Source organism: Gadus chalcogrammus, chromosome 15 (assembly GCF_026213295.1).
Source record: "Gadus chalcogrammus isolate NIFS_2021 chromosome 15, NIFS_Gcha_1.0, whole genome shotgun sequence".
NCBI classification, from domain to species: domain Eukaryota; kingdom Metazoa; phylum Chordata; class Actinopteri; order Gadiformes; family Gadidae; genus Gadus; species Gadus chalcogrammus.
The window spans coordinates 16,532,290-16,558,104 of record NC_079426.1 but is presented as its reverse complement, the minus strand read 5'-3'; the positions used below and the strand labels follow the sequence as shown (position 1 = coordinate 16,558,104).

The 25,815-nt window shown below is 44.3% G+C and overlaps 1 protein-coding gene across 4 annotated transcripts in view; it reads left to right on the top strand.

The window, feature by feature from the left end:
- The window catches only part of LOC130404789 (stromal membrane-associated protein 1-like), a 75,754-nt gene that overhangs the window by 30,457 nt on the left and 19,482 nt on the right, over positions 1-25,815 (top strand). The window contains exons 5-7 of one of the 4 annotated variants that reach the window (XM_056609689.1): positions 444-506; positions 1,646-1,714; positions 23,602-23,680. In XM_056609689.1, the coding sequence (XP_056465664.1) occupies positions 444-506; positions 1,646-1,714; positions 23,602-23,680 (211 nt within the window). Of the gene's footprint in view, positions 1-440; positions 507-1,645; positions 1,715-23,601; positions 23,681-25,815 lie in introns of all 4 variants that reach the window. The other 3 variants (XM_056609688.1, XM_056609690.1, XM_056609692.1) reach the window with 3 other exon arrangements.

Sequence of the window (25,815 nt, the reverse complement as noted above, 5' to 3'; positions counted from 1 at the left end):
CCATTCAGCGGACGCCACAGTGTAACCTGCTGGCATTAATGCCGCTGTAATTCTGAAGCATAGAGGTGATTGCATTTTTTTCCCCACTTGAAGTAATACTATGTTCGCTCTCTCTGGCACGAGCCTACTCACTCTATCTATGAGTGTTTCTTTGCTTTTTTTTCGTAAGCTCCCATCCTTTTTCTCCAGCGTTGTTCACGGTGAACTCTCTTCCCTCTTCCCTTTTGTTCAGAATCTAACTATTGCTTGGCATTTGGCATCATTTGTTACTATTGTACTAATTTGGTATTTTGTGTCCTGTACCCCTTTGGGTACTGTCAATTCTCTCTCTCTCGCTGCTGGTTCCTTGGTACTTTGTTATCCCCTTTGAAAATGTATTCATATACATGTATAGGCCTCTATGTATAAAAATAGTTTTCCCATTTCTCTCCCTCTCCTAGCAGAAGTCATCAGAGGTGTCACCTCCCACCACCGTCTCTCAGAGCACTGACAAGAACAGACAGGAGGTGAGTGTGCTGCCCTCTTGCCAGCGTTCTCAGCAGCCCATGAACAGCCAGGCTGCCGCCGCCACCTGCCCGGTCAGGCCGTGGTCTGGTGTAGCCTCGCCACCAAAGGGCATCTGTAGTCTGAATTTGTTCTTAATTCAGGGTCATTAGCGGGGTACAGTTCCCAGTTCAATAGAAAGTGTGTGTGTGTGTGTGTGTGTGTGTGTGTGTGTGTGCGTGTGCGTGCGTGCGTGCGTGCGTGCGTGCCACCTGACCCAGCTGAATCTGTAATTTAAAAGTCCATTGACAAATAATTGCAGATTACTATGTCCACTGGTCAGAAAAACATGAATATATCTAGTCATTGGCGGACCGATGGTTATGTGCTTGGTGTTTATTTTTTTCCCCTTTCATTCGTCTGATACCACCTCAAACCAATGCCCGTTATCAAAGTTCCCCAAGTTCAATGGGTTCCGGTGCAGGCAGCACGGTATTCAGCGCACATTCTGTCCCGGAGAAAATTGCAGTGTTTTTGAAGTGTTGACACAAAAGGAGTCATTTTATTTACCATAATCACTACCTTGTGGGCATTAGCTTCCATGCTGGGGATTTTTCTTCCTTCCTTCAGCGTTGACAGCAGTCATTAGCTAAAGCCTGCACCGATACAGCACGTGCAGCGCGGGCTCTTATGCTGTATGAATTGACTCGCGTTAACACCGCTACTCGGTAATAATCCGTACACACGTCTTGTTGTTCTCCCTTCCAAACACATTTACTCATAGCCTCGTACAGCGTATCAGCCATCCATTATGTCACTGTGAGTGTGTGTGTGTGTTTGTGTGTGGGTGTGCGCGCTGTTACATTGGTGACAGGACGGCTAATAGCAAGGACAAAGAACAAGCAGACGTACACTTGTTTATTCAGACACGTTGGTTTGGGGTTTGGAGCTGATGGTCTGGTGTGTTTGTTTGTGTGTCACTGAATACTTGTGTTTATCAGATACCTTGGCTAACCATTGTTATCAAAACGTGTGTGTGTGTGTGTGTGTGTGTGTGTGTGTGTGTGTGTGTGTGTGTGTGTGTGTGTGTGTGTGTGTGTGTGTGTGTGTGTGTGTGTGTGTGTGTGTGTGTGTGTGTGTGTGTGTGTGTGTGTGTGAGCAGGAGAAGAGGAGGGAGGAGAAGAGGCGGGATAAGGACTGTGATAGAGCCGAAAGGCCCAACGGCTCAAAGGTACAAACAGCAGAGTCTGGTCCCGGACTTGTTGTGAGAAACACACCACCGTCTTCCTACTGCTTTTCTTCAGCATTTATCAAGTGCAAGTTCAGTCAATTCAAATAGTTTGTTTAATTATGATCATAATCTCGAGTATCGCTGTGGGCTCTCATCATTTATAAGGCATAATTTGCCTATATACTTCCTACTGAGACCGATCGGCATTTTTCCTCAATGTATTTATTTGTAATCAGCTGTAGTGTTGCAGAGTGGTGGATCCAACCATGGTGTCAACACAAACGCTGATTCGTCAGACCAAAGAGCCGAGGCTTTTTATAGAGAATGTTAATGTAATCAAGCTAATCAAGTACACCTCATTGATACCATCTGGCTGGGACAGAATAACCCTTATTAGCATCAACCTTTTGTGTGTTTGTTTATGTAACACAGCATATAAGAAGGCAATTTCAGACATTAGAATATACTTGTCTATCGACACATCAAGTTTTGTGTTTAAAAGGAACAGAATATAATTTAGAATTTTTGTTAATTGGTCTTAATATTTTTTTCAAATGAATAGAATAAGTGTACTATTTAGGCTTGAGTTGGCTTCAAACGCCTCCAACCCATCCTGTGGCTTGTGGAAGCGGTAGAGGCAGACTCTGTTCTGTGGTGAACATAGTAGGAGGTGTAAGAGGAGAATTGATGGCGGGTATTAGCACAGTGCGGTGACATTTAGCGTGCCTCTTCCCAGGCATTGGGTTGGCGTTGGAAGCATGAGGACTGCTTCAGAAAGGTTCCCTCCTGTGTGGGGGTCCCCTGAGTGGTTACCAGACGCAAACCACTGAGACGCACACACACACAGGAAACTTTACTGCTTTTTTTTAATGCACATCACTAGGCTATTATAAACGGATACCTATGTCATTTGAATTGATGTTGCTTTGAATGTCTATTCAGGTTACTGTGTGTGGTGCTCTGAATGTCTATTCAGGTTACTGTGTGTGTGGTGCTTTGAATGTATATTTGGGTTACTGTGTGTGTGTGTGTGTTGCTTTATTTGTATATTAAGGTTATTGTGTGTGTGTGGTGCTTCTAACATAAATTCAAGTTAGTGTGTGTGTGTGTTTTGCTTTGAATGTATTGTATATTCAGGTTAGTGTGTGTGTGTGTGTGTGTGTGTGTGTGTTTTGCTTTGAATGTATGTTCAGGTTAGTGTGTGTGTGTGTGTGTGTGTGTGTGTGTGTGTGTGTGTGTGTGTGTGTGTGTGTGTGTGTGTGTGTGTGTGTGTGTGTGTGTGTGTGTGTGTGTGTGTACGCGTACTTCAATGAGCGTGTACTTGAATTACCATAGCGTCTGTTGCTGTGTGAATGCGCAGTGTGAAGGTTATGTGCTGGCTGTGAGTGTTTGAGAAGGAGTCATCATGGGAGCTTTGTGGGTCACGGTTAGTATATTAATATAATCCCGTATCCCATGGAGCACTGGGGAAATTGTGTATTCCTCTCCCGGTGTGAGCACAGAACCTCTGTGGGGAGTGGAAATACCGGCAAAATTATTGCCATCGAGAGAGCTGCATATCCCCCTGATGCACTCAACGGGCCACAGTCCTTCATAACTAAAAATATACACTATTCCTCTCCCGGCACCCCCATCCTTTATTCTATGTGTACACTGTCATCATCCCCCCTCCGTCCCCGTGATGGGCTCCTTCCTCACATCGATGCTTCCGCTTCCCCTCGCCTTCATCGCGTGCCTGTTTGTCTTTCGTCGGTCGCCCCTCTCTTATGCTACCCTTTTTCTATTTTTATTGTGATTTAATTAATCCGTCTTTCTCCTCACGTTTCCATGGATTGTCCTATCTCTGCCCGCGTTAAAATCTGTCCGCCTGGTGGTTCGTAATCAGCCATAATAGAAATCATTCATCATTGTCTCTCGGTGGCTCCCTGCGCTAAGTCCTGTGTGTACTCTGCTCAATGATATTCATAGGAATGAACAGATACATGTCATTGGCTTGTGGGGTTTTATTTGGGAAGAAGTCGCTGATTGAAATTGAATTCTGCTGGGAATAGTGAGGACTGTGATGTTGACTGTGACAGATGACATTATTATATTGGACTTGTGGAAAGCTCTTGAGGTCCTTTGGCAAGGCGGTAGTGCTCCCTGTGCTAAAAGTGGCGTGTTCCCTCCCTGCAACGGCTCTTAGCACTATTTACTACTTTCTACTTCAGTTGCCAGGAGGGCTGTGCATTTATTTTGAAGGGTTCACGTAATGGTGTTTTTGGTTGTTGTTGAGTATTTGTGGCTATCTATTAGGACTATTATGGTTGTTTTTGTGCTATCAATTCGAGATAAAGGCAAGATGCCCCGGTGGCCAGCACTTCAGGTAGAAATATCTAAGGCTTTTAAATCCAAAAACACATTGACATCAATTCGCTTTTTCCGAGGTGTTCTTTTTCTTCTCCTAATTCAGAGCTAGGCCAGGGAGTGCTGTAGCAGCAAAAACAATGGTGGTGGGACATCTGATAGAATAAATCATGTTTCATTATCAGAGAATGGGGTTGTGTCCAAATATTGGCTTGGTTGATTGCTTCACAGAGGGCAGCATAATCTGCTAACAAACTAAACACGTTGCATCTTTTTTGGGCGGCCTTTGTTTTATTATTCAAACTCTGGTCTTTTCATTTCATTCTCATTTCTGTCCATCAGATGGAAATGCAACTGGATGGTTATACAAAGCTATTGATGTGTATGTATTCTGTTATCAACTAGGAGTGAAGCTCTGCAGTCACCATGGCCAAATGCCAGGGCCAGAGTCTAGTTAATGTTAAGGTAGTTTTAACAAATGATTAAGTACAAATTAAAAGCCACAACGATACATTGCAGAGATGTAGATGATGCAAATAAAACATGTTTTTATTTGCAGGTTTGAATGAAAGAAATATCCTTTTAGTTCAGTTATAATGGTTATGGTGACCTCAATACTTGGTCGTACTGTTTCAGAGGACACTATTGCATGCACATAAATATGACACATTCGACACTTGAAATGGTTTGAAAGTGAAATCTCTCATTCATAAGCACTCTTGATTCTGAACAGGATAGGGCCTGACCCTCTCCTCGACCACTCAAAAACACGCACAGACACACGCATATACACACTGCCCTTTCCAAGCATCCAAATCCACTCTCAGATATTGTGGCCAGCAAGCAAAATTAATAAAATTAAATCCATTATTAGCATGCAAGCATTAGCAATTAGGGCTCAGTATGTGCGAAGTATTGTGTGTGTCTGTGTGTGCGTACAAGTTATGCATGTTTGTACGCCTATTTCCTATTTGCTTGTTTACATGTTCAGTGTCAGTGTGTACACTTGTTTACTACGGGCGTGTGTGTAGCGAGCAGACACTTGTTTGGCATGTGCGCACACTGTTAGCGTGTGGGCACGTGTTTTTATTTATGCACACGTGTGGTCTCGAGATCGGTTATTCTTCACGTCCTCTTTCCTTCGCCGTATCTGCTGCATCGACGATGAATGCTGCTGTCAAGGAGAGGTTTGGGGGCGTGCAGGCGTGTGGGTGTGGGAGATAGCTGCTGGTACAGAGGTTGTATGCTGATGTGTTGAAAGCTGTTTAATCTCCGGGAGTGGGCCAGGAAACATGCTGACAGCCATGTTTCGCTGCTGCCTCTCCTCCTTGCCACTTTTTCCCTTTTGCTCTCTGTTGCTCTCACTTGTCGGTCTCGCTCCTCCACGCCGCCCTCTAAACCCCGCTCGCGTTCGTTCCCTCCTGCCGCCTCGCTTGCCGTTTCCGTCCGTCTCTTGTCCATACACCACTACTCTAGTCATGTTAATCATGCTATAGCGTTGATTCTTCTGCTGCTTACATCGTCGCTCTAGGTATTTAGGCAGCAGCGAATCCGCATCTGAATGTGCACTCTTGAATTGTCTGATTGTTTTGAATCTAGGATTGTCGTTTTCATGTGGGATTTGTTGACGCCATGAAGCATAAAGTCTGCTTTACCCATTTGGCTATGGGCTGGGCTAAAAACAGGCCCATGTTTGAATGAAGAATATTTCTTGTTTTTTTTTCTGCATTCAAAAATTCAGGTGCAATTCAATTTGGTTGTCAAATCTTTACGAACTTGACTCCACGGTTATACAGAACAGTTACTGGAGTTTAAAAAAAATGGAAAGTGCTGATGTGCTCACACATCCCGTTTGCTTTGCTTAAGATGAGCGCTTTAAATTGTAATCCTTTATTACATGCCACCTTTTACCATTAGCAATTTGCTACAGCCCCACACACACACACACACACACACACACACACACACACACACACACACACACACACACACACACACACACACACACACACACTTGTGCGCACACACTCAAATGCAACCATGCACTAGACACACTGGCACCTTTTAGTCCTCTTAAATGATAGAGGAATTGAGTGGTAGCTAGACATTTTTCTCCTTTTCCTTGACCCGAAACAGAAGTTCATTTAAGGTCATTATGAATGGCTTTCTTCTGAAGGGAAAGATGCAGTTGCCTGAACATTAGAACGACCAATATTCATAATTATATTCACTTTGAATATGTTGTCAGGCTAGTATTACGGCGCTACTCAAAGAGTGGCATCACGTAGCCCTGACATCTGCTGGCATTTGTTTAATTTTCTGTTAAAGCTGAACTTAAATAGAAGATGATTAAGTTCTGCCTTGAATTCACTTGGCTTTAAAGAGAAATAGGATTGGGTGCAAGGGGAGCAGCAGCAGCATCATCATCATCATCGGCATTCTGATGCATGATACATTTGACTATTTAAAATTGTCTGTTAGGAACTATCAGTTTCCTACCAAAACATGTGTTATTAAATCGGTAGTAAGCATCTTCGGTTTTTTTATTTGTATCAGAAATCCTAAATGATTGTTAATGCTGGTGGTCATTTCCATCGTGTTTTTCATGTTGACATAACCACTCAAAGAATGTGGTATGAATCCTGTTAAAAGCAGCTTGTCGTTTTATAAATGATATATTAATTGATGCCTGAAGAAAACCTTGCAGCATCCAAATCGCAAAGGGACTGCCATCTCTAATCCCTCTCCGCTCCAGCTCTGCACTTATTACTCATTGTAGCTCCCAGTCCTACAGCAGATAACATTGAGTAAGACTGGAAGCAAGTCGGAGAGATCTAGACAAAGATTGAGTCAAAGGCATTTTCAAGCCAAAGTGTGATGCCTCTGTAATGGATGGTAATAAAAACCACAGAGAACAAAAGTCTCCTCAACCAGCTGTATTTAGATATAGAATCTGGTCGCATAGCTCTGCACCATAAATCATTTTAAGGCTTGAGTATAGGTCCTCATTTATCAAACAGTCTGCTTCGGGGCTGTGTGTGTATGTGTGTAACAATGCATGCATACAACTAGAAGTCTGTCATAGCTGTATATTATATGTAATATATTATACATAATTGATCAACAGGGTGTATTTAATTCCATTGAATGAAGCAAGATGAAAGCATTTAGTGTGCCTCTAATCTGCAACACTAAAACTCTGGGATGGGTTTCCTCTATAGAATGCATATTGGACCCAAGGGGATAATTGTATGGGAGTGTTTATTAACAAAGGATAACCACTGAGCATATTGGCCTGCAGTGGTTTTGTAAATATGCTACCAACTGCCAACAACCTCCCCTTGGCAATGATTCACCCATAAGGTAAACAATATTGTATATTCACTATTTGGCAAAACATTATTATAATCAAAGTCTTGAGTCTATCAAATAAATTGGTAATTGGATATAGGATTATACTAGGTGGATGTGTGATGGTGGCCTTTTAACATGCAAACATGCTTGGCAGATGTCTGATATTTGAACATTTGCAAACACTATGTTATCATAATTAAATCTCTAGAGCTCAATTTATATTTGAGCTGAGTTTTCCTTTACTCTTGAACCCAGTGGTACATGTTGAATTGTGTCAATTGAGATCAAGTTATTCTGCAAAGCAATTGCCTTGATAACGCCTTCGATATTAAATGTGTCTACAGCAGATGCACTTTAGAGCAATTTACCTTCACAGCAGTGCCTCTGAATCGTTCACTGCATGCTGTTTATGTCCCATGCCAGTCCATTCAATTGCACGCCAAACATTGAACTACATTTTAGTGCCATAAGTGAACCCATCCAGACGCACTGTCAGGTACCTGGGTTCCACTAGAAGTCCCCTTGTGGATTATTAAGGTCATCATGTTTCTTGAACGCATTGTGTATGCCATCAAGATGGACGTTTGCAAATATTAAGGAGCCATAGTTGTGTGTATCCCATTAAAAAACATCCAATTGCACCAACAAAACCAAACCCATTTGCCTTTTGACTTTGAAATTGTATTGGTGTGATTTGATACGGAATCGGGTTTGATTGAATTTTGTAAACCGCTAAATACCCAGGCAAAAAGTTGAATGCGACAATGATTTTCATTGAAATGTTTTCTCTTGATGTTTCTCTCTCTCTCATGTGGCTTTTTGAAGATATAAGAATTTGTTGGAATTGTTTTTTAGCAGGGTTTATCAGCTGTCATTTGGCAACTACAGAAAGAAGGCTATGTCCGCAGTTTATACGTCAACATTTCCTCTTGTGCCTTGCCAAATATGAACATAATAAGATTTTCACTATGAGAACAGCGAATATCGTTGACAATTCTTCCAAAGAGAACTAGAAAATATCTGACATTCTGATCTTGTTTTGCATTCCTGGAAAAGTCAAGAGATAATGGAGCGATTAAGATTCTGTATAGGTCATGGAAGAATGGAGCAACTTGTCTGGAAATGGAGTTTGTCGCATGCAGATTCAGGAAATGTATGTCATTATGGGATGTTGTGAAGGGTTGTTTGGAGGATCCGTTCAGATTGAAAATTAAAATAACCGCAGCCATGTTTGCTCAGGAGCTTGATGTTAAGTAATATAAGTCATGTTCTGTCAAGTGGTATTTAAATATTAGCAATTAATTATTATACTCCTAGCTTGTCAAGTGAGATCAGAGTTTAAATGCATTACTTTTCAAAGAGTTTGCAGATATGTCCAGGTCATTTTAAGCTTCAGTCAATGCTAATCTATCGTGGTTTCAATATTGTTATCAACAAAATCACTTCCCATAACTGATGTATGGCTCAAATACAAAATGCTGATTCCAGCCGAGCTACACTAGTTCACACAGTTGCAAAGCCAGTGAGAGTGGACAGAGCACTGTTTTTGAATGTCTCCCACCCTACTGTAGAGGGGGGCAATCTTACACACTGTGACTTTAATGTTTAATGAGAATTTTGTTATTTACTTATTAATGCATTTACTTTACTAGCTTAGTGATTTCAAATTGTGGTTTGTTTGTGTGCGTTCACTATTTTTGCGTTTCACCCCGTCTGCTGCAAGGGTGTCTTTGGTTGCATGAGGTTGTCATATCTTCAGCTTTTGGTAAATGTGTACAGACATTTATCACCGCTACAGCTGCAAATGCTCCACAGGCCCATTTCTGAGCCTGTGAAATGTTTGGGGCTTAAAACAACAAAGCATACCCTCAACCCCAGGGGGGGAAGACATTCGGCAGACTTCCTTGATTGTTATCCTATCCGTATTCCTCCTGCAAACACCTAGCAGGGTGTTGAGTTACAATAAAATGATTGTCTCACACTCTCCAGGATGCCTGGCCTGAGATATCTACGGCAATTCGGATCGCACCACACCATTTTGGAAGAGGGTCACCGAAACTTTGACACAAGGGCACGGCCTCATCCCTGACCCTCACCTGAGCTCAGCAGCGACTGCTGGTTTATACAGCCGAGTTCTGGCCACCGGCCAAGCTTTACGGCCCTTCTGAGGACACGCGGTCAAACACCGTCGAGGGTAATAAGACCAGGATAGAGGTCCCCAGAATAGAAAATTTGATCAATTGCAGCGACAAAACTGTGCTCCAACTTGTGATTTTATGGCCTCCTTTCGATAATGGGCCACTTTCCTGAGTCGAGAGGTGTGTCCTATTCCACGAGTATGGATCGAGCTCCAGCTGAGAAAGTGACCTTTCTCCAAATTGGTTCAAATGTTATCCTTTTGGCGATGGGTATGGCTGCTTGCCATTCCCATCGCCAACCCTATCAATTATGTAATGACAAACCAACCATAAAGCAAACAGCCCAACAAGTGCGTATCTCACACACAGACGGCACGTGTGCACGTGATAGGGCAGAGAATGACAATAAACCCTGTGTTTGGACGAGCTAAATACTGGCAGAAATGCATACACAGACGGTCACGAGCAATGCACGCATGCACAGTTGAATCGTAGAGTAAGTGAACCCCTATTTCAGCATTAATTCAAACACTAGGAGAATTAGAATTCAGAGGCCTAGGATACTCTTTCAGTACCGTCGTTTTGTATGAACAGTATAATGTGCGATGTTGTGTATGAAATGCGTCAAACACCATGACTGTAGCAAACGTCCATGCTACTACACGCCACGTAGGCGGCTGCCACACTCCACGTCTTATTGGTCCTCCAGACCAGGGACACAGGCTGGTGGTGTTAAAAATTAAGTTTATTGCAAATGTTTGATACTGAACATGGCAAGGGTGCTCCACTGCCATGCAGGAGATCTCCAGAGTGTGTGTGGTGATGGCTGGTTTAACGTGTGCACACTGATTACTCAATGTGCGACAGGTGTGCAGCCTCACCCAGTCCAAGAGTCCAATCAGACTCCGCCAGGGGAGGCTGCTTTATCCAGCTATCATCCACCCACACTCCCACAGTGACGTTATACTATAAATGTCCGAGAAGCTTAACCCTCTCTCGGATATGGACATCAAAATCAACTGCTTGCCACCCAGAGCTCCAAAGATCTACAAACATGTCAAACCATGGTGTTATACTAGTGTCCTAAAAGCTTGACCCTCTCTCTGACGTATAAGAGATATTACCACGTTTAAAGTTAGTGAACCCAAACCCAGTGGTAATATGCTTTGTATGATTGTCAACATGGTAATCTATGCCATTTTTTAACTGTTACTGAACGATAACGAAACTAGGGTGAAATCTTATGTTTTTGTCACCGCCAAAACTCGGTTCCAAACATAAAAATGGCATTATTTTTGCTGTGTCGAGGTGCCTTTTAGTAAACTCTTTGATGTCACTATAATGCACACCGGCAGTGGGGTGTGATTGGATGTGGATGTGTGTGTCAAACTGTTATAGTATTTAAATTAACGATGTGTGGGTATATGCAGATGTCACCACATCTGCATAGCTCAATCTGGGCAGCAGTGGATTGTCAAGAGACGGTTCGGCTTTGCGAACACCTGTAGTATAATGCCAGGGTGTTGCGCATTTCATAAACAATACTGCTCTTATTACACTTCCCTCCTCTCCATCTTCGAGTTTATATATTTTTAATCAAAGTGTGAATGCCACCTGAAACCGCTGATTTTCTTACTTAAAAAAGAAAAAAAAATGGATTCACTTTCCCTTTTAAGGAGCTCCTTCTTTGTCTCAGTTTTGCTCATTTTCTCTCTTGCTCATTCGCTCTGTTTCAGTCCCTACTTCTGGTGTACTGCACTCTTTGTTGGTGTGGGACATCTATATGCATGCCAGGGTACCATTTAGGGGCTTGGTACTCAACTCTGTTTCCTGTCGACCTTCTCAAACTTCTCTTTCATTCTCTCTTGCGCCTGTAGCCACCAATTAAGCTCTAGCTGGGATGAAAGCTGGAATCAGGTATGTGTGTGTGTGTGTGTGTGTGTTACTGCGTGAGTTCATTTTGTGAGCTTCACACAAACACAGTTTGACGTGTAAATGCGACTCACCAAGGACGGTGTAAAAAGAGGAGAGAGGACAGTGTTTAAAAATATAGACCATAGTGTAAAAAGAGAGGCTACTTGTTTAAAAGGAGGACGTGTAAATGCGACTCACCAAGGACGGTGTAAAAAGAGGAGTGAGGGCAGTGTAAAAAGAGAAGAAATAGTGTAAAAAGAGAAGAGATAGGACACCGAGGTAAATAAGTAGGAGAGAGCGCTAGTATAAAAGGAGAGGAGAGAGGACATTAAGGTAAAAAAAATAGGCAGCCCTAATGTCAAAAGAGAGGAGTGTGGTCAGAGAAACGTGTTAAAATAGAGGAAACTAGTTTAAAACAAGGAGAGGACCAGTGGAAAGACGGAGGACAATAGTGTATAAAAAAGTGAAAATATGTGAAAAGAGAGGAGAGAGTTTAGCTGACCCGACTGCAAGCAGTGGAACGCATCACCACACAGTGGCACATGGGTGCATTCATTTCTTTCAAATTACTTTCTCCCTCAACCTCCATCAGTCCATCATTTCCGCAGATCTCCCCCTTCATATTCCCCCTCCATCCATCTCTCCCTCACTTCCGAGGACGGAGAGTAAAGGGAAAGGAGATAAGACACTAGGGTAGTGAGGAGAGGAGTCATTAGGGTATAGAGGAGAGGAGGTAGGACACCGGGTAAGAGAGGAGAAACTAGGGTAGAGGAGGGGAGACATTAGGGTAGAGAGGTGAGGAGAGGAGGCGCTAGGGTAGAGAAGTGAGGAGGGGAGACATTAGGTTAGAGAGTTGAGGAGAGGAGACACTTGGGATAGAGAAGAGAGGAGATATTAGGGTAGAGGAGAGAGGAGTTATTAGGGTAGCAGTGTTTCCCACAGAAATTTTGGAGACTATGGGGGGGGGGCATTCAACCGGACATGCGCGGTGGTTTGCCTACTAATAGTAAACTATCACTAACAAAGAACTAATTCCTTGGTATTGATTATGGACTTTGTATTTGTTGAGTTGTGGTGCACTATTGTTGCAGCTCACGTTGCATTCAGATGAAATAATAAATGATGGAATTATCTTTAGCCGTTCTTGGCGTATATTTCTGCAGATATACATTCTACACAACAGATGGCCAATCTCCTTTTTTCAGTGTACACCTATTTAAACACAATGGCGTGGCCTAAATGTCACCTTCTCAATCGTTTCATAGGCTATACATTTGTATAAACCCCCCGTTTACACAATGGGAAAACACATGTTTTCATACGTTTTGCCCTTTCATTTAGGCTACACGAAAACAGAGTTTTTATCATGGGAAACGATCATTTTTAAAAACTCTGAAACTCAGTTTTTATGTTTGCGTGTGCACTAGGTCAAACAGAGTTCTATGTTCTCAAACAGTATGCATCTAAAAATGCATCACCTCTGTGAGCATCGTATGTTTACAGTTAGTTAACTTACTGATCATGGATGCTGTTAAGGTAGTGCTCATACGTTAATGCAAAATTCCGAATGTCGCGCTCTCTATTTTTTAGACAACTCAAGACCCTCTGCAACGTAAGCACACGCACGCTAAACTGATTGGCTTTCATCACGATTCGCCAGACTCTCATTTAAATAAAGTTCAAGGATTGCCAACTTGGATTCGGCTGCAGAAGGCTATTCGGCACAGTCGCAGGCAGACAGCCGAACTTCGTGCTCTCATGCAATCCCAATGAGAGCGACACGAACTTCGTCTGAGCAAAATAAATAAAAAAATAAAAAAATAAATAAATTCATGTGCACGCAGAGACTATGGCGGCCAAAATTAGACTATGGCAGGGCGCCATAGTCTCGTCAATGTGTGGGAAACACTGGGTAGAGAAGAGAGGAGATATTAGGGTAGAGGGGAGGGGAGGGACGGTACCAGGGCAGAGAGGAGAGGAGACACTATGGTAGAGAAGAGAATAGGGGAGACACTAGGGTAGGGAAGATAGGAGAGGAGATATTAGGAAAGAGAAGAGAGGAGACACTAGGGTAATGAGGAGAGGAGACATTAGGGTAGAGAGGAGAGGGGACACTAGGATATGGATGAGAGGAGAGAGGACACTTGGGTAGAGAGGAGAGGACAGTGAACAAACAGAGGAGACAGGAAATTAGTGTGAAAAGGAGAGGACACTAGGATATGGGGGAGAGGACAGACTGAGGACACGACTGTATAGAGAGAGGACAGAGGGCAATAGGGTATAGAGGAGAGGACCGAGGTCACTAGTGTCAAAAGAGGACAGAGGACACTAGTGTCAAGAGAGAGGGGAGGACACTAGTTTAAATAGAGAGGAGAAACTAGTGTAAAAAGAGGACAGTAGTATAAAGACAGAGGACACTATTGTAAAAAGAGAGGACAGAGGGCACCAGTGTAAATAGAGAGGAGACACTATTGTAAAATGAGAGGACACAGGACACTAGTATAAAGACGGAGGACACTATTGTAAAATGAGAGGACACAGGACACTAATGTAAAGAGAGAGGACACTAGTATAAAGACGGAGGACACTAGTATAAAGACGGAGGACACTAGTATAAAGACGGAGGACACTATTGTAAAATGAGAGGACACAGGACACTAATGTAAAGAGAGGACACTAGTATAAAGACTGAGGACACTAGTGTAAAGATGGTGGACAGAGGGCACTAGTGTAAATAAAGAGTAGAGGACACTAGTGTCAAACGACAGAGGACACTAGTTTAAAAGGAGAGGACAGATGAGACTAGACTCCAGCAGGAGGAGAGAAGAGAGTGTACTTGACTTTCGACGGCCAGCAGTGGAACACATCATCGCACAGTGGCACACAGGTGCATTTCTTCCTCGCAAATTACTTCGCTCCGCCTCTCTCTCGCTCTCACTCTCTCCTCCCCAAGTCTTTCTTCCGCTGCCGTTCCCACTTTCTCCCGGAACCTCCATCAGTGGATCCCCCCTCCAGATCTCCCCCTTCGTATTCCCTCTCCATCTTTCTCTCCCTCCCTTCCGATTATGTATCTCTGTTCCTCTCTCACCTTCCCCCCATGTCTTTCTTCCACTGCTCTGTTATCACTGTCTCCCTTAACCTCCATCAGCGTCGATCTGTCCTCTGGATCTCTGCCTGTGTGTGTCTCTCTCGCTCTTGCTCTTGCGCTCCCTCTCTCGCTCTCTTCCCCTCCCTCCAGTTAATCAACGTCCCATCGGAATGCCTGCATGTTGTCTTTCCTCTCAGCCCATGAATAAATTATCAATGAGAACAAGAGCCGCACACTGCATCGAAAACACGGGCAACCCCCTTGTGCTCGAGAGCAACGTGTGTGTTTTCATTAGGGATTTTGCAGGAGTGTGTACATCTGGACCGAGTTGGGCTCTCGGATGTTTCCTAGATTGGATTACACGCATGCGCACGCACACACACACGCACACAGTCAAGCTGTATATCCGGTCGATTGGTGTTATTCTGTGCAGATTGTGTGAAGGGCACCCTGAGGAGTGCCATCCCGGGACTAATAGGACTCACCTAGAACACACACACACGCACATAGACACCAATGCACACTCATGTACATATAAATATACATAATACATCATTAAACACACACCAAGACATTCATTTCATATAGCAGGCTTTTGGTCTGGCAGTCAGAGAATCATTACACCTGGGGAGACCAATCAATTCTCTGGATCAGCCCTGCTGCAGGGAAGGATTCTGCTCATCCTGTTTTCTCAGGAAAACACGCACACAAACACAAGCACGCACACCTCTGCAATGATGGTGCAGCCAATGTTCTGCTGCGACGCCGATATGCCTGCTATGAAAAATAAATGCTTGACAACCGGCGGGTTGGCGACATGCATCATGAGAAAGATAAGCTGTCTACCTGCTGTAAACTGTATATGTCGTGGGGGTTGAGGAATGGTCGCTCGTCCCATTCCATTCCTTCCTCCTCTTCCTGGCTGATGGCATGGCAACAAAAGCTTTGTCAAATCCATGAGATCTTCCCATTAGTTATGAATATGAGGTTAATTATGTAAAAATGTTTTTTGATCTTAGCTCTTTGTCTTTGAGCGGTTTAGCACGTCGGGCCAGAGTGGACATCATTAAGACTGCCCTCTTCCTTTAGTAGCGTTGGATCGATGGTGGCTCCCCGAAACAACCCCAACTCCGCCGTTTCCCGTACTTTCTGCCTCTGCTTGGATTTGTTCTCCTGTCGGCCCATTTCTGCCTGCTGTCTGCTTCCTCTGTGTGGATTTTCTAGTATATTTTTCCAATTTCCCCCCAGCTCAAAAGAGCTCCAATGTAGCCTAACCGGGGAGACACACATTACATTTCATACAGACGGAACTGATGTGAAACCATAATCCGGCTTGCTTTTTTTCTAATGGCAAAAGTTATTACTGGAGAGGTTTGGATGGCCGTTAATTAGGATCTGTGGCTCTGAAGGGATGTAGAGAGAGAAGGGGTGGGGGAGAAGGGGGCAGGGGTACTCTTTAGTCTGTCCAGAAGTGCGGTTGATGGGAGTAGGGCGGTAGGAAGTGTTGGGACATGCACACAATGGTTAAACGTTTGGGGGAACGAAGACGGTGTGGACATGTCTCTAAGAGCTAAATACACAGTTACGGTCTCCGATTCCTCCTGCAGCATGTCTAATCAATCTTTGCCACACCAACACATTTGCACTTAATGGGATGTTTTGCATGCGAGCAAATCTGCACTCGAGCACATAGAGACACCTGTGATCCAACGTATGTTCACATTTCGTCGATGCATGCACTCACACACGCACACCACTAGGGGAAATTTTCTGGCAAAGACACACACACCTTCCACTTAGACCACGTTTTTTCCTCATCAAATACCCATTTAGCTGAGGAGTCTGAGGACACGGTCTAACAACCACAGAAAAGCATTAGGCGCGTGGGAATTGATGGGTTTTCTCTGTTAGCGGCGAATACAACAACAACACAACATGGTGTTGTAATGCTCAAGGAGCGATTTGTTGATTTGAAAAAAGTGTAATTTATCTCCCAGGTACTAGCCAAACGTAAACACACTGGTATGGGCCATTGTTTGTTGGTTTGTAATGCATGCACAATTTGTGAAACAACAATTTACCTCTTTAAATCGTGGTCAGGATTATTGGCCAATTTCCTAAATCGATTCGATTTCGATTCAGAAGGTTCTGAATCGATTAATCATGATTCAATTCAATCTGCTCTTAACTAATGAAAATGTCTCAACTGTGTTACAAAATACAAGTGTACTTTATTTTTAAGTGCAAACTTGTAAATTGGACAGTTTAAACTTGAGCTGCGGAACTGTCTCAGGTCTTATAAGTGCAATTATGAATTTAGAAAGGAATTGCAAGTGAAAGTGTACTTGAACTACAACATTCCATCACTACAAATTGCATTAAGGCATTGTTTATTAAAGTGCAAAAATAATAATAATGGTAACAAAACTGAAATATATAATATATATATATATATGTGTGTGTGTGTGTGTGTGTGTGTGTATATGTATATCAATAAAAAAATCGATCTCATGCCCTATGAATCAATGTTGCAAAACTTTTATGAAATCGATTAAATCGATTCTTTTACCCAGTTCTATTCAGGATGTCATCGTTTTTGCAGAACCTCAGTTTGTTGTCTGTAAGACTACACGGACAACAAAATTTAAAGACATGTCCACCCGGGACGAGTTTACCAAACACCATATTGGCACGGATAGGAGGCCGAAAACCTGAGACAATACTAGGATTTCACAAAAACATATACTTGTGTACGAAGCCTTATGGAATATAAAGTTCACGCGGTTCAGGAGAGCGGCATTAAAAACAAACAAATAAATCAAATAAATCATGCGACCCGATGTGAAATCCAATTACGCTCGGCAAACAAACAGGAGACCCCGCTCGACGCCTGTATCCTCTAGATCCATGTTGCTCCTGCCACACGTCTCTGTCTGCGCTGGCATTAACACACGTCTTCAATGACCTTGCATGTTGTTTTCCTACTCGATATGCAAATACCCCTTCTGTACACCATTTCTGCAATGGTTCCGCAGAGAGCCAAAATGAAAACACTAAAGTGGAGTTAATTTGGGCTCAGACCAGCCCAGCGCCTCGCCAAGGATGCTGGCTGGGAATAGGCTGCATGCACTTTGTTGTTGTTTTCCTTAATAATAGAAGACCTCTTGCTGTACACTAACGTGGGCGGACGGGCTGTGGTTGAGAACAAAGAGTCGGGGTTTTCGTGAGTGTCACGGTTACGCAGTGAGAAATAATTTGGTAATGAGGTCATGGATGCATCTGCTCTCGCTGTATAATAATTTTTATATAAAATTTTGATTTTCTGAACGCCAGAAGTTGTGGATGTGGTTGTGTATGCGTGTTATCAAATGCAGTGTGTCTCCATAATGAAGCACTATGCTCTGACTGAGAGTGGGAGAGAGCATTCTGGCCTCAAGCTTCCTCTTTGATTCCCTACCATCCGGGAAACTGACTCAAACAGACTTTGCCTCCATAGAGAACACTGAGTTGGTCATCTTCTTCAGCCTAGCATCTCTACACTGGAGATCATAGATGGGTTTGGCATTTCATCTCTACAAACGCCATCTTGTGCGTGAGCTGAATCAACTCCAATCAATTCCACAGGCATCGTTGTACTGATGTTTCAATAATTGCTCACTGGCATCATCACCCCGATCACAGCCTGGTGCTGCTTCTGGAAACATAAACAGCATCCAAGCCTCTCGCTCTGTCTGCTTTTCTGTATCATTTCTGTGTGCATAGAATGGATCTTTCAATAGTATAGTAATGGGAAGCCTTAATTGAGCTTTCATTTTCCATGTACCTTCTCACTAATGGAGCTGGCCCACAATTAAAGCAGCACTTGGTCTGGGATTCAGTTCAGTTAAGCGCCCGATGGTACCTGCTGGCAATTTGTCTTGAAAGCGTATTGAAACACGATAAACAAACACGCAAATTCTAGCGTTCTCTCTCTCTTGTGTGTGTGTGTGTGTGTGTGTGTGTGTGGGGGGGGGGGGGATGTGTGTGTGTGTGTGTGTGTGTGTGTGTGTGTGTGTGTGTGTGTGTGTGTGTGGGGGGGGGGCGGTTAAAATGTGTGCCTTGGATGTACTTGTACCTGCCTCTGTATGCTTAGTTTATGTGTCACCAAATAATCCTACATTGTATAGGTCTGCTTGTGCCCTGGGCAGTATAGTTCTGGAGGAGTTGCTTAGATTCGTTTTCCTAGGTGCTCCCTTTCACTAATCAACGTGTGTGTGTGTGTGTGTGTGTGCGTGCCTAATGGCATGCTTGTGTGCTTCTGTGTGTCAGTTGTTAAATACACTATACATAAAAAAATCAAAGTCGTGTGTGTGTGTATGGGGTTCTAAGCAGGCTGTGAGGTGTCCTTACCTGTCAGATAACTGCACCTCAATGAAGAAGATGCATCTGTGTGACAGCCTAAGATCTCCCTGCGGCAGTACCTGTGTGCGTATGCAACCCATGATCATATGTGTGTGGGAGCTGTACTTTGTGACCGTGTTGAATAGTGCAGAACTGCAGCAGCCACTGATTTACTGACACACACACGCTTAGAAGTTGATCTAAGTTGAGCCTGTTGATTTGTGATATGGATATGGTGGTATTTATCGCACGCACGCTCGCACGCACGCACGCCGAACGCACACACGCACCATCGCACGCACACGGACATAGAAAGAGAGCCGCCTCTAACCTCACCTCCATTTCAAGCAACAATTTTTATTTCATTTTCTCTCTAATCCTAGGCCTATTTTTGTCCAGCCATTCTTTTTTCTCATCTTTCCATTTATGTTATTTGATGTCCTTCCTCGGTCCTCTTGTCATTTTCCCCTCCCTAACACCCTTGTCGTTTCAATTCACAGCAGCCCCAACAAAGTCTTTGTTTATCATCCCCACTCGCACATCTCTTCACTTCCTACACAAGCAATTCTCACCTTACTTTCTTCATTCGCTCTTCCCTTCTGACCCAATTCCACCTCCTCCTCCCCAACCCACCCACCTCCTCTCCTCCCCCACCCGCCCACCTCCTCCCTCCTCTCCTCCTCGTCCTCCTCCACTCTTGCGGGTAGTCTGTCTTCTGCTGCAGTTGTTCCTCTCGCCCTCTCTCACGCAGCGTTAATAAGGCAGCTGTCAGCCTCACCCACCGCAAGGCCACAAGTTCACCGTTCTGCCAAACAGCGGCTCTGCCACCAAGGCTAATGATGCTAATCACGTCGCCGTTTATGCTAGTGCTGCTGATGCTAACGTTACCACCCAATTTTCTTCCCCCTTACTTCATAGCTAGAGGACTAGCGAAGTATTTTGTGTCTTATATAGTATATGCAATAAGTATGTATGTCATTTTGAATTTACTTAAGTAAACCCGTGATTATTTAACCCAGTGCGAATGCTTCGACATACATATACTCTATAAACTTTATGGTGTACTATGAATTCTGCTGTGTTCACTTCAACAGTTAATCCTATTGGTAGTTCCATCGCTGATGCCTGGAGTATTTATAATTTAAAAACCCAACAGTGCGTGCCTTATATGGCTTTATAAAAGGTCCATACACCCAGTGACACTTGGTTACATCTAATATTAGAGAACACTGTATTTTTCTGCGGCGGTGTTCATGTTGGTCTGGCGTTAACAAAGGATTCGGGCCGCATGCAATCCTCTCAATGAGTGTTTTACCTCCCCCTTGCTGTTCCAGCATCATTGGAGAGCTGTTATCATGATGACAGAGGTTGTTTTTTCTGACAGGGTAGACATAGCAAATTAATTGGTTTCACAACAGGCTATTTCTTAAACCGATTACACATACGGGCGACTATGTCTTTCTAAATGTGTGTGTGGACCGTTTGGATGAATGCCTTCTGTTCCTTTGTCACAACGGTAGTAATATGCTGAGAACTCCTTGAGTGGTTTGCAATTTTGGTGTGCAAGCACCGATGTGTCCTGAAATGATGTTAAAAATAAAAATATTGATTTGTATGATGAAATTGTAACGTTTTTCCAATCTGAACATATTAATGCGACAGATAAAGGACAGATGACTCATTTGATATCATTATTACACAAACCACGTACCACCATGAGGCTTCTCATGATGCTCATAGGTTGGAGACGCTAGTCGAGATGCAACACACGTGCGAGTTCAGACTTGGGACACTTCAGTGCACCCACTTTAAGATAGATGTTAATTTCACAAAAAAATATTAGGAGGCAGCACCTAGCAGTCAGCACCTTGTATTGTGCTGACCACCGGCCATTATTCAGCCTTTGTAATAGCCTTTTATTCTCGTGGTGTGCTCCGTCTCCATTATTCCCATTCGGCCATTAAACCCTTTTCCGGGACGCCCCTTCTGATCTCCGTTATTCAAAACAGTCCCCATTGTCATGCTGGTGGAGGACGGTGAGGCCGCGCTGGACGTGGGAGCGCACCATTATTTTGGTTCTCAGTGGATAAAACCGTATTGATTTCTACAACAGAGTAAAGCATGTTGCTCACATTGCACACCGTCTTTAAACGGGGACACAGAAACTGCTGGGTGAAACACCAACAGAGGAGCTTATTACAACTAAACAGAAATATAAAATAAGTTCCACAATCCTCAGACTAAAGTGTGGAGGATTGTCAGTATTTGTCTGGTGGCTTAGATTGAATAGTTTGCGATCCCTCTTACTTTCTATAGTTATCTATGCGTGAAATCATGTCCTTGGATAGATCCAGCTGGCATTCGCCCTGGTTTCATTTTATTCTGCTTATGGCTTGGAAAATGAAAGTGAAACTAAAATAATCAAACGAAGATTCAAGTATGACCCCACCCACTACTGCTGTAACTGTAATGTCTGTGATGTCTTAGCATAGCTACGCCCAGGAGTATACTGTAAATAAAGTCATCAAAGTACCCAACCCATCTATCCACCTCCTTTGTTTTTTCTCGATCGCTATTTCTATCTTGAATTAATTTTGTAGAGCCAATGCTATCTACCGGTACTTGTGTGGCTGACATTCTTTGTCTGTTAATCTGTTGTCATCAGTGGCGTCTCCTGCACTTCCAAGTCCTGCTTCTTCGCCTGTTCTTCTTTTGTCGGCTGCGTGTCCTCCCACGAACCCTCAGTGGTTATCTCCTCCATCCTCTCTGTCTCTCCTCTCCCTCTCTCTTCTCCTCCCCTCGCCTTACAACATTGTGAGGAGGCAGACACAATGTCCTATAGAAGCATATACTGTGTCTCAATAGCACCGGTGTTTTGGCGTGCATGGATATTTGTCTTGTTTGTATCCGTTATCTCCCTTTGTCTTCTCTCCGAGGACGGGCCATTTACCACTCTGTTTCTTCTCCTTTCTCTCTCCCTATCGCTCTCTCTCATTATGCATCTGTGTGTGTCGAACGGGAGGACGGCGGTGTGGGCTGTGCTGCGTCAAATCGTGGTGCGAGCCGCTTTCTCTGCGCTCACCTCCTGCTGGTAGCAGCCCCCCCACGGGTCACTGCTTTATGGGGAAGATAGAGGAGGGGAGGGGAGGTGGTTGCAGGTGTGGGCTGATGTATACGTGGGTGCGTGTTTATTGACTGAGATTGCTTCCCGGTTCATTGGCATGCAGTAGGAGGTTTTCTACGTGCCTGTGCACACACACATATATATCAACATACAAAACTGTGCGTCTGTGAATTCTCCCGAGACTTGAGAGAGGGTTTGAAGTCTCTTATTTGTCTCCCTCCGTCTTCTTCAATGACAAGCTGGACCTGATTAATTAATGTTTGCCAAAGCAAGCAACGCCAAAGCAGATGGGCCTTTCTCCTAAGTCCCTTTTTTTTTTTTCCTTCATTGTTTCTGTTAGCATTTGAGAGCATTATGTCCATCTCGTGCGGCACTCTCCCCATCTCCCTTGGTATGTAAGTGTGTGTGTGTTTGTGTGTGTATGTGTGAGCTGTTGCCCTGCGTCAACAGCCCAGTATTGACAGTGATTCGGGGGAGCATGTATGTTTGGATTTAGCCCTGGCACAAAGCAGTAGGTTTGGATTCTGTAACCTAACCATGGCTGTTGATTTACTGTGGTTATTAAGACTGTACACACACACACACACACACACACACACACACACACACACACACACACACACACACACACACACACACACACACACACACACACACACACACACACACAGCTTTCCATCATCCGTTGATCCTCCTGTTCACCCTCAGTCGGGAGCGGTGTTATTGATCACTGGCTGCACCAATCAAACGTCTTCATATGACTTCTCCTCCTTCCACCACAATTTACCTTGACAGCATATCACAGCCAGCTGTTGGCCAGGATTCTTTGTGGGAGAACCCTCCCCTGGGTGGTGGAATCGGTGGGGAGTTTGCACACCGCCAACGCCACCTCCACCAGTCTAGTCTGTCATTGTTTCCTTGCCAGCGCGCGTCTTGCCCGAGTCAGTCCCAATCACTCCAGAGGGACATTGAACATAAGTCATTTGGACAGAGTGACCTTTTAAACATAGCTGTGCATCTCTCCCTCTCTGCCGTCCCCGTCTCTCTCCGTCCCTCCCTCTCGCTCTCTCTCTCTTCCTTTTGTCTTTGCCTCTCCTCGCTCTGAGAATCATCCACTGCGGCTGCATCAGTGTGTCGCGATGCATTGAATGAAGTTCCATCCGAGCGCCATGAGATGTCACATACAACACGCATACCATCCCCCCCGCCCTTACACACACACACGCGCGCACACACGCGCACCCATGCACAGAAGATGATTGCCCTCTAGTCGTGCCTTAGTGGCCCGCCGAGCCGTGACGGTGGTGCAGTGAGTTGAGGGCGGCCGGGGCAGCGTCGGTGCGTGGCCGGCGTCTCCTGGATGAGTCGCATAGGCCGGTAATTGTTTTCATAGCATGAGATTGGACCGTGAGGGAACTGATGCAATCCATCGATCAGGCCTCCGGAAGCATGGGGGAGGGGCAAGGGCATTTGTTGGCAGCGTTGGCTGGGTTGAGCTGTGTTTTAACCCTTTTTAATCTTTGATTCTCCTTTTTCCTTATAGAAGAGGGTGGAGCTGCAGTCTGAGTCGCGGGCCAGCCCTAAGAAGAGAGCCGAGCCGTCTGTCGACCTGTTGGGTCTAGGTAAGACACTGCTCCGGTTTCCCTTGATCCCATTATAAAGTACTATACTCTATATCGGTCCTGGAAAAAAAACCATACTGGTTTATGAATCCAACTAAGGTGAATGACGTATTATGATGTAATAAAATCGATATTGTGTGGCTGGGTGGAATATCGGACTACGACAGGATGGTTCATGCTTTTCAAAACAGGCACGGATCTTGTTAAAACAATGTCATTTACAGAACAACACAATGCAAGTCTGTCACTGAGCGTAAAAAACAATCTGCTATCTCGCAGACAAAACATGGTGGATTTTGGTTCTTTCATTTGCAATGTCAGAGATGAGAAAAGGAAATGTTTGAAAGGTCCCCTGTGAACATTGAGTGGTCATTCTCTCTCTCTCTCTTTCCCTCTTTCTCTTGCTCTGTCGCACGCTCAATAAAAATAGGATATTGAGCAACGATGACATTCCTCCGTTTCCCTCGCACACACACTTCTCCAGTGTAATATGTTTATGCCAGTGTTACATTGCGCTGTCAGAATGACGATGAGGTAATGTCCGGACGGGAGCGTAGCGCCGAGGGCTCCGGCATCGATCAAAGGAGAATTCCCAGCATGGAGGCGGGCAGAGCCACTGGGCCGCTATAAATAACCCATCTCCACACACCTCTCAGCTCCCTTCCCGCGGATTGAATTTCACACATAATCAATAAGTCAAATACGTGGAACTCGCCGCCTGGAGCCCACACACACCCCACCCTGTGTGTCTGTCTCTTCCTCTGTCCGTCCGTCCAGCCAACATCCATCCTACCCCCCACCCTGCTCTCCCCTACTCCCTTTGCTTGTTGTCTTCCTCTGCCGATTACCATGCATCGGTCATCCCTTAGCTCCCATCCTGGTCTCCAGCAGTGTGGTGGATGCATGCGTCTCGGCTTCTCCAGGTCCTGTTCTTCCCTTTGCTTCATCTACTTCCCCACCTGGCCAATCGTCACCATTCCAGCCTGGCTCGTTCCCCTAGAGAGAGGCGTGCATATAAATAAACATGTCAGTGGGAATCAGTTGGAGGTTGCCGGGCGTGTGTTGGTGTTCAATCAGATGTTGGATGGCACAGAACGAGGGGCCGTGGTGATGCTAATGCCCTGCGCCTTGGGACATCTAAGCTCATAGACCTGTATACATGGACGCCTCCTTGGTATTTGGGTCGTACCGTCAACGTCGTCTCCCATGTTTAAGAGGCAAAGGCTGGCCTGTAAACAAATCCGGCCTGTAAGCAAATCAGACTGAGACTGTTAACGGCAGAACTGCAGTTTATCTGGATGAAAGGATATTGCGCTTGCATTTCCCAACGGAGTCTTTTTCTTCTATGATTTATGATCTGCGTGGAGTGAATAGTGAAAAAAGTATCAAATATATATAATTTGATTTACTAGGAGTATGAATTTTACTCATTGAAATTGGTTGAGAAGTGTCAACTTTGTGGTGCTATTTACTCCGAAAAACTGCAGCTTCCCCGTTTACATGTATTAGAGGCCAGTCTTGGTCTCTCATATGGGGGCGACGTTGATGTATGGCTGCAAAGCGTCTCAGCAGTCAATGTGGCGTCTATGTATAAAGTCCTATGACTACACTGGCTGGCGAGAAGGTTCTCAGCAATCATATGGACAAAACTATTCTATCAGAGATAAATAGATTAGACAGGTCAAATGAGAAGCACATAATCTGCATTATATATAGAGCCTGGTAGTTGGCTACAGCAAAATATTTGTATTTATATTTCATGCGCGTCAGCCATAGATGTTAACATCCATCTCATTGGTAGCGTTGAGGGGCTAGGTGTCTTGCTCATGAGCACCCCAAACCTTACTACTTGTGGTAATCAAGGGATTGAACAATCTACCCTTCCCCTAGAACACTGTCCCTGCCTCTTGGATGTGATACTTGTCTCAACATCCACAATGCCTTGTAGGTCAAGAAGATTCAGATACACTATTTTTTTTTATTAATAGCATTACATTAAAATTAGTGATTAATAAGTCAAACAAGACATTTATTACAGTCCCCTGGCCAGAGCCCTACATTGCGATGTGGAAATAGACCACAATTCTTACGTTTCTTGGGAGCGTCAAACTCGGGGGGACAGCAGCACCAAACAC